The 13,953-nt window shown below is 41.4% G+C and overlaps 1 protein-coding gene across 1 annotated transcript; it reads left to right on the top strand.

The window, feature by feature from the left end:
- Nucleotides 1-1,409: 1,409 nt before the first annotated feature.
- Nucleotides 1,410-9,711, top strand: pcdh18a (protocadherin 18a). The gene is made up of 4 exons (XM_057330678.1): nucleotides 1,410-4,494; nucleotides 4,684-4,772; nucleotides 5,650-5,819; nucleotides 8,391-9,711. Exons 1-4 carry the CDS (start codon nucleotides 2,005-2,007, stop codon nucleotides 8,918-8,920), a joined length of 3,279 nt encoding a protein of 1,092 aa, XP_057186661.1. The 5' UTR covers nucleotides 1,410-2,004; the 3' UTR covers nucleotides 8,921-9,711.
- The last annotated feature ends 4,242 nt before the right edge of the window (nucleotides 9,712-13,953 follow it).

The following is a 13,953-nucleotide window of genomic DNA, read 5'->3' as shown; positions in this document are numbered from 1 at the left end:
TTGTTCACAAGTTTAAATGGGTTATGTCAGATTTTTTTAAGCCAAACCGTGTCTAAGTGCATTAGGCCGGCTGTGCATCTGTTTTTACTTATCACACTTCTTTTAGTGTGTGATTTTTCATGCAACACTGCGGGCATTCCAGAAGCCCAGAAATGCTGCAAAGACTTTGACGTCTTTGTTCGGGCAATGTGATTAGAGCAGAGGTAATTGCATTACGGCTCCGGAGCCAAAGAAAGCGTTCGCCCGTATCAAACCTGGTTAAAATCGTCCTGCTAAAATTGGCTTGCTGAAATGCAGACGTTTCGCAAACACGGTGTCTCGTGAAAAGAATAAACTCCACAAAAGAGCACTGCGAGGTCAAACGTGCGCCTTCTGGTAGCGCAGAAATTTCCCCGTAATCACTTCCCAAACAGTCCCTTGTGTCTCCATATAGGCCCCTTTTAGTTTGCTAAAGCACATGGAACTCCAGTCTTGGGAAAAGAGGAGCAGCATTTGTGTCAGATCTGTCGCCAAAGGACCTTTTATTAATCCAAGCCCAACTTCTGCACGTTTGATATGGTTGGCTACATTTCCACGGGTTAACATATCACCATGGGAATTTGAGTCGGAGTCAGGAAATAGGCCATTTAATGTATTTTATTCATCCGTTTGCCCGTGAGCGCGATAGAGCAATTGAATTGTCCTCGTTTTTACACTTTCAAACTGAACTAATTTCCCTTCAGTTTAAACTGAGAGAGCATTGTGTTGCCACCCGACCCGGTCCAAGTGACGCTCCAAATTGCGCCCATTCTTGTTCTCCAAGCGCTTAGATGGATGTTAGGTTAGGTTAAAATATTTGGCAGATATCACACCAAAGACTTGTAAAACATATGATTCACGTGCGAAGAGCTGTTTGTGCGCGTGAGCAAGTTTTTATTCGCTTATTCATCACAACAAGCGATTCGACACAGAGCTTAATCCCCAGTGAGGATGGCAGATAGTCAGAAGCGCGTGAGAACACTCGCACCCAAAGCAAAGAAAGCGGGTGACACAAAGGGGATTTAAGAAAGGCACTTAAGCAGATTTGAGGCGTATATTCAACAGCTGATGTAAAGATTACTCCTCCAATAATGCATTACCTAAAACTGATGTTTCGACCTGGCACGCAATATTCCATACAACCATCATTCCTAGATGCACACATGATCGAATTCTAAGAGGTTTATCGCTTAGAAAAAATAACCACGGTTTTATTAAAAGTATAGCAGCAATGATTACTATTGTTGAAACATAGTAACACTTTTCGTAAGGTGTGTTATAATAGAACTTAATTGAATACATTTTACGTGTTAAAATATACTGTATATTGTATAGGTTTAAAAAAACATAAAAACGACCATTTTGAGTGAAAGTTCAGCTATTTCTAAATTATGCTCTCTCATCCTTTGTTGAGGCGCGCTCCAGAGAGAGAGAGAGATAGAGAAAGCGAGAGAGGGGGACGGGGGGAGACCCTAAAGGGCGGAGTTATCCACTTCCTTTCTCCCCTTCATTTAATTGGGATCTATAGTGGCTCTGTGTTGAATGGTCAGTCGCAAAGAGAAGGGGTAGCGCATGATTTGGGAGAAGCGTTTTCTGAAGCCCTAGCTCTAAAGGGGGTTTTGCTATTTTGGGTTAGTCAGTCAAAGAGTGTCTTCAGACAGCGGGAGACAGATACGCGCACACAGGCTCTCCAGACGGAGGTTACGCTTCCAGTCTCTTGATACGCGCAACAGATTTCTCCTTAGTGACAGGGGGATACGTGCTTTTGTTTTTAATGCCAGTGCTTGTTTAATCTCCGGCACTCCAGATATCTTCATTTTCTAAGACGGTGGAACATTTTTGACGACATTTTTTCTCTGAATTTGGACTGGATATGTTTTTGAAACGATAACAACGCATGCAAAGGACTGAGACAGCACAACAAAGAGGCGACAATCATTCTGGGAGTTTATTTCGGTGCCTGCTAGAGATTTTTGTACACCCAGCATGGATAACAGCAAGGGCACAGTGTTCTGTGCCACTTTTCTCAAACTTGCTGTGCTTTTGACATTGGCACGTCATGTCTCTGCTAAAACTCTGAAATATCAAGTGTACGAGGAGCAGAAGGTCGGTACAGTCATTACTAGACTTAGAGAAGATGTTGCTGATGTTTTATCGAAACTTCCGAGCTCGATACCCTTGCGATTCAGAGCCATGCAGCGCGGCAGCGCATCTCTCCTATCCGTGCGCGACCAGGACGGTGAGATCAGCATCAGAACCAAAATAGACCGCGAGAAACTGTGCGAGAAGAATCTCAACTGCACTATCGAATTTGAAGTTCTCACCCTCCCCACGGAACACCTACAGCTGTTTCACATCGAAGTGGAGATTTTGGACATTAACGACAATGCGCCACAGTTTGCCCGCTCCGTCATTCCCATAGAGATATCAGAGACAGCCGCTGTGGGCACGCGCATTCCGCTTGACAGCGCCACCGATCCCGACGTCGGGGAGAACTCTTTACACACGTACTCTCTGACCCCGTCTGACTTCTTTAAGATTGATATTCTAACCAGAACCGATGGCGCGAAGTATGCAGAGCTCGTGGTGCTTAAAGAACTGGATAGGGAGGTGCGCGCGAGCTATGAACTCCAGCTCACAGCCTCAGACAGGGGCGTTCCCCCCAAATTTGGAACAACGCTGCTTAAAATCAGCATAGCTGACTCGAACGACAACAACCCGGTGTTTGAGAAGCCATCTTATGTGATAAACCTGCTTGAAAATTCACATTTAGGCAGTTTGCTCATTGATTTAAATGCCACTGACCCAGATGAAGGGACAAATGGAAAAATCGTTTATTCTTTTAGCAGCCACGTTTCCCCTAAAATTTTAGAGACGTTTAAAATTAATTCTGATAACGGTCACTTAACGTTGACAAGGAAAGTGGACTTTGAAACCACAAATTCGTATGACATAGATGTTCAAGCTCAGGATATGGGCCCCAACTCAATGCCTGCCCACTGTAAGGTCATAATAAAAGTGGTTGATGTAAATGACAACAAACCTGATATCAGTATTAACCTGATGTCCACAGGCAATGAAGAGATAGCTTACATATCAGAAACTGCTCCTGTAGATACTTTTGTGGCTTTGGTGAGGGTAGATGATCTGGACTCTGGGTTGAATGGGGAAGTGGAGTGTCGACTACACGGCCAGGGTCATTTTAAACTCCAGAAGACGTATGAGAAGAATTATATGATCCTCACTAATGTCACTTTGGACAGAGAGAAGAGGTCAGAGTACAGCTTGACCGTTATAGCAGAAGATAAAGGCTCTCCAAGTCAATCCACCATGAAACACTTCACCGTGCAGGTCCAGGATGAAAACGACAACGCACCAACATTTGAAAAGACCAGATATGAGATTTCGAAGGTGGAGAACAACTCTCCAGGAGCTTATTTGTCTTCAGTCCGGGCCTCAGATCCAGACCTGGGCCCAAATGGCCAAGTGAGCTACTCCATACTTGAAAGTATGGTCCATGGTAGCTCCATCTCCACTTACGTCACCATTGACCCATCCAACGGAGACCTTTATGCATTGCGTACTTTTGATCGCGAAGACGTTAGTCAGATCTCCTTTCTGGTCCAAGCCCGGGATTCCGGAAGTCCTCTGCTTCGCAGCAACGTGACCGTAATGTTAACCGTGTTGGATGAGAATGATAACAAACCGGTCATCATGATGCCACAGCTGTGGAACCACACCGCCGACGTTCCAGTTTCCAAATATGCAGAGGCGGGTGACATGGTGACTGTCGTCAGGGCGATAGACCGTGATGCTGATGCCAACGGTGACCTCTCCTGTTCCTTCATAGGGGGCAACGATGCAGGTTACTTCAACATAGACACTAAAACGTGCGAAATTCGCACCAACGTCAGCATGCAGGACATTCCAGTGGACCATGTGGAGTTGACCGTGCAGGTAGAGGACCACGGAGCACAACCTATGAGCACAAGGGCCCTGCTGAGACTTTCGCTTTATGAAAATATTGAGAACAACATGAACCCACATCTAACGGGGGGCGGAACAGCAGAGAGCCCTCTGGATATTTCCATGATCATCATCATCTCGCTTGGAGCAATCTGTGCCATCTTGCTCATCATCATGGTGGCCTTTGCTCTCCGCTGCTCACGGGAAAAGAAAGACACTCGGTCTTACAACTGCAGGGTGGCTGAGTCCACCTATCAACAACACCCGAAAAAGCCCTCAAGGCAGATACACAAAGGCGACATCACCCTGGTTCCCACCGTCAACGGGACCCTACCAATACGGGCACACCATCGCTCACCCACATCCTCGCCTGGACCCGAACGGGCCCTCATGGGCAGCCGACATAGCCAACACAGCCGGCAATCGCTGAACAGCTTGGTCACGATTTCCTCCAATCACATTCCTGAGAACTTCGCCCTGGAACTTACACATGCCACGCCCCCCGTGGAGGTAAAAGATGTTTGCTAGCGTTAACCTAAGAACTAAATGTCTATCACATTTTTACATCCATCTGTGTCAACATAACATTCACGTCATCGGGTGGTGTTCTAACACTTTCATTTGTGCGTTTGTGCGTGTGAACGGGTGTTGTGTTCCATCAGTATTTATTTTTATTTATGTCATCTGTTTTTGCTATAGCAAGTCTCACAGCTCCTTTCAATGCTCCATCAGGGTCAGTATCAGCCGCGGCCAAGCTTCAGAGGGAACAAATACTCTCGCAGCTACAGGTAAACTTACAACAAACTAACCCATACTACGCTCCAAGCTCAAACTCCTTATATGGGCATGATGTGCTCGACATAGTGTAGTGGAGTAGATGGGTAGTGATACTCAACCTGTTGTGCGGTGCTGGTTCCATCGGATTGGATGATAGGTATCCTAAAATGTTTGTGGTAGAATAGGACAGAACTTCCCTGTTGCCGTGGTCACCCACGTTCGCAGATCCTGATTGGACTGCTCCTCACATGAGGTCATAGCTTGCTTTCCGTGCCTTTTTTTTCGTTCCTCTCATCTGCGTTTTGTTCTGGGATCATGTCATTTTATCCTGTGTGCATATTGTGGCGACCATTGTTCCATATAATGAGACATTTTAATCAAGTTGATGATTTAGAAACATGCTGGCATTTGTGCATGGTTTTGCCTTTTTGTCATGCATGCCTTTCTGCTCATGTGAGGCATACATTTTGGGGGTAATTTATGGGTGTGGGACAAATACATAATTCTAGAAAGACAGCACTGAAGACTCACTGTTTACATGGCAGTTAAATACAGTACATTCATAGTCTGCACCAGTTCAAATTATTTTTTTAAGTGGTGCACATGATGGGTGGGGCATGTGCTCTGCATAAATGCATGTTCATAGACTGTATGCAATGCATAGAGATTATTGTGGTTAAGCTTGTGTTGAATAGGAACTAAACAGGTTTTCTGTCTCACTCTAAATCTGTTTGCATGAATGTGATTGAGATATCACCCTAAAAAGTATTTTTAAATGATTTATTCACTGTAAGTAACGTTACCATATACATTCTGAAACTATGTTTCAAAAAACACACATTCAAGTACAACTTCTAACTGTAAGGTTTTGTGTCAACGTTCACGCAGGTACGCCCTCCAGGACATGGATAAGTTCAGTTTGAAAGATAGTGGGCGTGGCGACAGTGATGCGGGCGACAGCGACTGCGAGATGGGCCGCGATTCGCCCATCGACCGGTTGCTAGGCGACGGCTTCGGAGACCTCTTCCACAGCGATGGGCACCACCGTCTCCACCCTGGTGAGAAACGATCTCCTGCTGGTCTTTATGTTCATGTGCGCCCATGCTGAGCACCTTTTTTTCACCGTGAATGATGACATTCATCAGCTTGAGCACAAAGCTCATTGACAGTTTATGATGCAATATCTAACACACTGTTTATGGTGACTTGCTGCAGTTTATTGCAATGCAAATGGGTGCATCGGGATAGAAATGAAATGACCTGTTAGTGTCTGACTTGGTTTCTTGTCTAAATGTTTCACAAATTAGATCTCATAATGTCTCAATTGTGTCTCATACGCAGCAATGAAATATACTGAAGCGGTTTTTTTAATTGAAATATCACGTTTCTGTGATTTTTCTCCTCAAGAACAAATCTAAAGAATTTAGATTTTAGTTTCAGAAAGTTCTCAACATTTCCTGAGATATGAAAGAGCAACCTGAGCAATGAACAAATAAGGAAAAGGTGGTTAGAGAACCAAAGAGAAAACAAGAGTGGGAAACAAGAATAGAGAAGGAGAAATGAAGAGGCATGAGAATGGATTTTGGAGGCGGGTGTGTTGAGGAGGGGCTGAGCTGAGGAGCTCTGAGGAGAGAGAGTTTGTCATTGGCTGACATCCTTTGTTAAGATAGATTATCATTCATTACTTTGCCGACGTCGCCTCGCACGAATCAGATATGGCTGAGGTTTTAAAAATTAGAGGCACTGGAGAGAGGAAAAGTAGAGGGGGTGAAAAGAGGGGACAGCTGGAAAACAAGAAAGACAGAAAATGACAATAAACTGCTTTAGTGAGGGAAGAGGTGATGTTCACAGGTTGCTATAAAAGAGGAAAAACGGGGCTGAAACAGTGGCCCTCTGAGGAGAGAAGTGTGTATGCGTGCTTGTGTGTGTTTAACTGCATTGTGAAAGCAATTATTGTGAATTTTCTTCACTTCACATTCTGAAAGCACAGAGCTGTCACTCAAAGAAGAGAATGAATACGGGGAAATAATAGTCCAATCCGCCACATATACACACACGTCTCGGGCTGAAGAGAAAAAGCGAGTTATTAAACAGTAACAGCGAAAGGTAGTGGTTACAAAAATGTCATGATTGCAGCCAAACACCACACAATTCAAAGGCTTTTTGCTTAATTTTCATGTGCGTATCGAGTATTAAAGCACAGTCAATCTGCAATTATATGAACCCAGATGAGAATGGCATTGCTCAGAGGTTACTCTTTTATATTTACAGAGACTTCATGGAACACAGAATCATAAAATGGGGATAAAATAGCTGAGATAGTATAGACTTTGATGAAATCAAAGCCTGCAAAACTCAGAAGAGGTGAAAAGGTGACAGCCATACGAGGGGGGGTATTGTCATTTTCTTCATGCTTTTGGCCTGCACAAGTTTTTTAAGTGCACCACATGACACCTATGGAGCAGCAGCTAATCACATGACAATATTTTTGAGCTACAGGAAAAAGTGAAAAATATAGATTTTGGTTGAATTTGAGATTTTCATACAAAATAAATACATTGCCCTCATCTCGCGATCCCAATGCTCCAAATCATAATTAAACATTTTAAATGATCTTCATTTGTCTACGTTTTCTGAGAGGTGCACCTTGCTAAGCCTTTCCTAATACAAACTGGATGCGTGTCCATCGGAAGCAAAGTGTTTTGAGGTTTTGGTTTTGGTTTTAAAACATGCAGGATTGAGAAAATAAAGACTGATGTTAAGAGAGTTAAGAGAGATAAAGTGCAGGACCTTATTGATGCGAGTTATAAGATCTCAAAAAAGAGTTAACAAGAGCTTTCATAAAAAAGACAGGTCAAAAAGCAGATACAAGCAATATAAAAGCAATCCTCGCAGCTCCTGACGACATATTAATGTATTACGAAGCAAATTGATCGGTCTCTAAAATAATTATTCAATATCATCCGTAAACTACAGCTTCTGCGACTGAAGCTTCGGACGAATATCCATCTCACGGTTTCGCACCCAAGTGCCTAACTCACTTAGAAGGGCAGAGCTCTAGAAGTGGAAATTCGAAAGTGAGACTGGCAACTAGCTCTCATAACATAGCAGTTTTGATCACTCGGGTGAACTGAATAATAAATATCAACGCTTTGACAGCCATTTTCTCTTTGACAGACACTCTGCTTTTCACGTGGTGCAAACATGACGTTCAGAACGCGTAATTCTGGTTGGCCCATGGGCCAAAAAAAAGACGATGCTGAGTCTAGCTGGCCCAAGGACCAAAAAAGACGACGCTGTTAGCTGTTATCTTGATTCTGGACATAAATGACCTGTTTTTTATTCAAAACGGCGAATTTAGCAGAAAAGCGACTAGTTTGCAGGTATGAGAAATGGTTGAGTTGAAATTGCAGAAATTTTGGAAAAATCAATCCCAGATGTTGGCATTGTTTAGATCTTTTCCGAAACTGGAGACTTATACTTTGTGGAAAGCTCTGAAAACAGTCAAAATTTGCTTTCTGTTGTATCTCTTTGTCTGAGCGATTTTAAGGTTTTTTTGGATGTAGCTTTTAAATTAGATTTTCCTCACTGAATTATCCTCACTGAGAAATATATTTTTCTCTCAACAGTCATGAAATTGTGTACAGAGGAGTGTCGTGTGTTGGGTCACTCTGACCAGTGCTGGATGCCATCTCAGGCATCCTCAGATTACCGCGTTAACATGTACATCCCAGGAGAGGAGAGCAGGCCTCAGGTCCTAGAGGACGACCAGGAGTCCATCGACTCGGCTAAGAAGAGCTTTTCAACCTTCGGTAAGGACCACGAGGAGGAATGCGGCGGCTCTCTGCTGTCTGAAATGAACAACGTCTTCCAACGTCTTCTGCCGCCTTCTTACACCGAGGTCAGAGATGCCGACGAATGCACTGCCCTGCCCTCATCCTCCGCTGCCATAGAGATAAGAAAGGGCTTCCTGCTGGGTAAGGCGCCTGGGTCTTCTGCGGGCACCGCCTATCCTCAAGGTGTTGCCGTTTGGGCAGCCAATACTCACTTTCAGAACCCCGGCGGTGCTGTGACGAGCGGACACGGCTCGACCAATCACGCGGCATCGCAGGCGCATTTAAAATGGCTGCCGGCAATGGAGGAGATTCCTGAGAACTAAGAAGAGGATGACTTGGAGAGCGTGCTCAGCCAGCGGCAGGGAAAACGCAACGACACGAGACACGAAGTTGTCAACGCTAGCGAACTGGTTGCCGAAATTAACAAACTACTTCAGGACGTACGCCAGAGCTAAACAACAACAGTCTGTTAAAGAACATCTCCCTCTCTCATTCTTACTCGTTCACTTTGTTTTCGTCGAGTGAAATAATCATTTCAAGAAGGAGAGAGGGAGAAAGTTCAGCGCTGTAGCCTTGATCGAGTCGCTTGTGAAAACGTTTCGTTGATATTGTTTACTTCAAAATTGGAAGACTTTTTGGTCTTTTTGTACAAACGTGAACACAATGTGATTGTACCTGCCTTTTCATTTTTACGTTTTTTTTTTACTTCATATTTATATATATATATATATGTATATATATGTTTGTACAGAAAGCAATACAAATGTCTATTTTTATATTTCAATGTATGCATGTCTGTAAAATCAAACCAAGATTTGTTTATACACCGGAAAACGGTTCATGTGTGTGTAAGGTTGTTTTTTCAATCAATACAGATTTTACAGTATATACAAACTATTGTCAGTGGTCTAGTTCTCTGTTATTATTGTGAACACTAAATACTCTCAGTAGTGTAAGAAAGGCGCTCTGTTTCAGTGGTTTATGCATCAGCCATGAATGACTGTGAATTTTCTCTTGAGACTTTTTGTCAACAAAACTTTCCCTTAAGATTTTACAATGATGTTGCATTGAAGACTTTACAAATCTGTTGCATTAAAATATACATTTGAAAATCCCTCTTCTGTTTGTTTCATCTGTTTCACATTCATTATTTATCCTGAAACAAATGCCTATCGATCCTATATAATTAGTTTCACCCTTTGCCAAATTATTATTCCCATGAAAGCATTTTTAGTGCCTTAAAAGTTGTTTAAAAATGAACTAGACTGAATTTATCAACTCCTACAGGATGTGTTGAGCCCCATGATTCTCATTACCAACATGAATCACTTTTTTACGGTCTCCACCGCTGCTGCTTTTACTGAGAGCTCCCCCTCTTGAACAGAGCATGTATTGCAGTTTAAATAAAGCGTTTCATGACGTTCACTAGCACGGGTGCTATTCAAATCCTCGTGCCTGTAAAGATCTGATTTATTGCTTAATTAACACGCACATTTGATCTAGAAATAATATTTAATATTCATATCTGATGACTAAAACCCACTCACTTTGCTGTCTTCACAGACCTAGAGAGAGAATTCTGCCACGATTACTCAGCCATAACTCCCTGCCATAAGTTATATCTCTGTGTAATTAGCTCGTAGCGAGATTATGGGTTTACATAAAACCAAAGCATGCCCCCAAAATGTTAGCCGCATCTTATCAGTATTTCACATTTTACATTTACATTTAGTCATTTAGCAGACACTTTTATCCAAAGCGACTTACAGAATGTTCAGGGAGCAATAAGCGATATGTCATACAGGAGAAATAATACAATAGTGCTAATACAAAGTTACCAGTTTCAACAAAAGCTAGACCATGCCTGTTGAGAGAAAGAGAGAGTGGGGTTTTTTTCTGTAAAGTATTCACAGAAGAGATGGGTTTTAAGTAGTTTTTTGAATGTTGTGAGAGATGTGGTTGACCGGACTGAGTTAGGAAGAATATTCCACTAGGAAGGAGTTGTGAAGGAGAATGAGCGGGAAAGTGATTTACTGCCCTTTTGAGAAGGCAATACAAGACGCTGCTGGTTTTTAGTAAATAATAATAATTTAAGTCGAATCTTGGGTGTTTGTGTTTGTATATGTGTATGTGTTTGTGTATATGGTTAACACCTGTTGGCGTGTGTTATTTAACAGCAGGCAGATGTTGAGGATTAGTAGTCTGGACTGTAGCCAGTCGATGTGTTCCAGTGTAGATTCATCTACGCTTGCCTGACCACAACATTGAGCAACTGTTTTCCACATACACATCTATCTATCTATCTATATCATCTTCTATCTGATCATCTATCTATCTATCTATCTATCTATCTATCATCTATCTATCTATCTATCTACTATCTATCTATGCTATCTTCCTATTATCTATCTATCTACTATCTATCTATCTATCTATCTATCTATCTAATCTATCTATCTATCTATCTATCTATCTATCTATCTATCTATTACTTATCTATCTATTACTATCATCTATCTAATCTACTAATACTATCATTCTATCTATCTATCTATCTATCTATCTATCTATCTATCTATCTATCTATCTATCTATCTATCTATCTATCTATCTCACAACCTTGATCTCTGGTTCTTCTTCCCATAGCACTGACTATGAACCATGCTCTAAACGTGACATTTGTAAATGCAAGGCAGTTAACCTCAACATGTTCCCTACAATTAGTAAATTGCTTTGCATAAAAGTGTTGGCCACACGGGCGATAACTAATCATAAGGAAAGTGTACAGCAGCCAATGAGCACCATCCTGTTCATCCTGTTCCTGTGTGTAGCAGGTGCTAATTCACTTCAGGGCCAATCTAATGCTCTTCCTCTCCGCTGAGCATCACGTTTGGTGTGAACCTCCTGTCTTCCTGCTGATGATCTGTACGAGTAAACGTGATGACATATAAGACCGTATACTATGGTCTCATTTATTGAATAATGAATGTTTTATAGAGTAAACCACTGCAGTGGCACAAAGACACGGGATGTCAGCTTTACATTTTAAATGAAGAAAGGAAGATTTTTTTAACCAAAAGGGTCACTCATACACTCATGCCATTTGAAATCTGTGTTTCTTTGAAACACAAAATGAAAAGTAAGGAAGAATGGTTCAATCTGAATTTGGCGTGTGGCTGTGGATTTGTAAAATTCTGAAATATAAATATGATAAAAATAGTTCCTTCCCGAAGCTCATTTGCATTGGTGTACATTGGCGTATCCAAATGATGCAAGGAAGAATATTTACATCACTGGGGCTGCCGATCTCCAACAATTCAGAAATTTCATAAAACAACTCATTTGCATTATTCAAAAAGCCTCCGTCTGTCACTGCAAAGCTGGCATCAGATGGACTATTTTTATACTTGTCACAAAAAAAGATTGAGGATTTAAGTTTGTTCCGGCAAATGGTGGTCCAAACAGCAGTCATAAACCACAGCCAATACTAATGCTCACCACTGCTTAATTAAATCAACAAATAAAGTCTGTAATCCTCTCACATTTTTTATAATTAACACTGAAAGTGTGGGGAATCTAGCTCTGTTTTTGCGTCTGAGAATTTATATTGTGTGTGGGGGTATGTGGATGGTGGAGAATCTGTGTGGTGTTAACACCGTTTTGTTTCTCTTCATTATTTTGTTCGCACAATTGACAAGACGTCTGTTGCATCTCAGTTGTGCCTCTGACAGCCAGCTGAATTATTAAACACAAATGTTACTTTTTTAGTAAGAAATGGCTATATTTCGCTTGACTATCAATATGCGAGTTCATTTCCTGTCCTAATAAATATAATGGTAAACCAGGCTTACTGTTCTTAAAGGGCTAGTTCACCTTCAAAATGAAAATTCTGTCGTTGTTTACAAACACTGGTTTTGTGTCCATACAATAGAAGTCAATGGGAACCAACAGTTTTTGGTTACAGACATTTTTCTAAATATCTTCTTTTGTGTTTTGCAGAAGAAAGAAAACCACACGTTTAAAATGACAACAGGATGAGTAGATGATGACAGCATTTTCATTTTGAAAAATTAGAATAGAGGAATAATTAGGTAGGTATGTTGGTAGAATTGTCACATGGGGATCGGTAGGCGGCTGCTTGTATATGCTCGTGACGTGAGATGATTGACAGGACCGAATTATCAGGCTCCACCCAAACGTATGTTTAAAGCATAATTAAAACACTGATATTCAAAACATCAGCTGCATTATTTTAAATACAGTAACATCAACGTGTCATCGCCTGACCAGGCTCAATAATGTCAAACATTTAACAATTCTTAAAATGTCACAAGCAGCCATTAGCAGACATTAATGTGGCCTTACAACTAACTTACACAAGGTAGTCTATCCATTATTCATGTCTATTACTGCAGCAAGAACTGTTGTTAGATAAAATTACATTGGTCTATGAGAAACCGTGACCTCGCTGCAAGAATCAGTATTCATAACCTGAGACAATTCCGCAATTCAATGAAAAGACAGAGTGAATAAAGGAGCGGCGGAAAGCGTACGCGAGAGAGAGGTCACATGTTGTGAGTCTTGAATTGCTGCTATTAATGTTTGGTAATGTGCTTCGTAGGCATGCATAAAAGAGATTAACGCCACATTACCAAATCATATTTACTAAAGCACTATTTGCATAATGGAGTGTGTAATGGAATTTTTACGTGCACTTTAATTTTATCAACTTCACAAACGGTAAGTATTGGTGCTTGTCGTTCAGCCTGGGTTTATAGTCACATCATTGTAAGCTGTACAATAGAAAAGGTCATTCAGACACATTCAGAGACACCAGTGTCCAGCAAGGTAAATGTGTAAATGTTTGCTTTACAATTCAATTCAATGTGTACCTGTTTAGGTAATTGTATGAAAAAAAGAGAGATAGTGAGGTCTTTTTCTCTTGGGTAAGTAAACAACCACATGGCAATTCTTGCTCTAAAACAAGCTTCCTCAGCCTTACGTCATTCAAATTACACAAAAGAAGATATATAGTCTCAGTGGTTTTGTCCATACAATGGAAGTCAATGGGGCCCCAGTGTTCTTCAAAATATCTTCTTACGTGTTCTGCAAAAGAAAGAAAGTCATTCAAGTTTAGAATGACATGAGGGTGAGAAAAAGATGAAAATAATTGGGTGAACTATCCCTTTAACAACATAAAAACATCCTTACAAACATTAACCCACACTTAAATGGATGGTTAAAGTGATTGTTCACCCAAAAATGAAAATTCTGTCAAGTATATTTGTGAATTGCAAGCACTGAATTTTATTGTCAGATCGCTGCATCTGCCCACAAACAAACACACAGAGTAAAA

Source organism: Triplophysa rosa, linkage group LG4 (assembly GCF_024868665.1).
Source record: "Triplophysa rosa linkage group LG4, Trosa_1v2, whole genome shotgun sequence".
Classification (NCBI taxonomy): domain Eukaryota; kingdom Metazoa; phylum Chordata; class Actinopteri; order Cypriniformes; family Nemacheilidae; genus Triplophysa; species Triplophysa rosa.
This window is presented reverse-complemented; position numbering and strand designations above follow the sequence as displayed.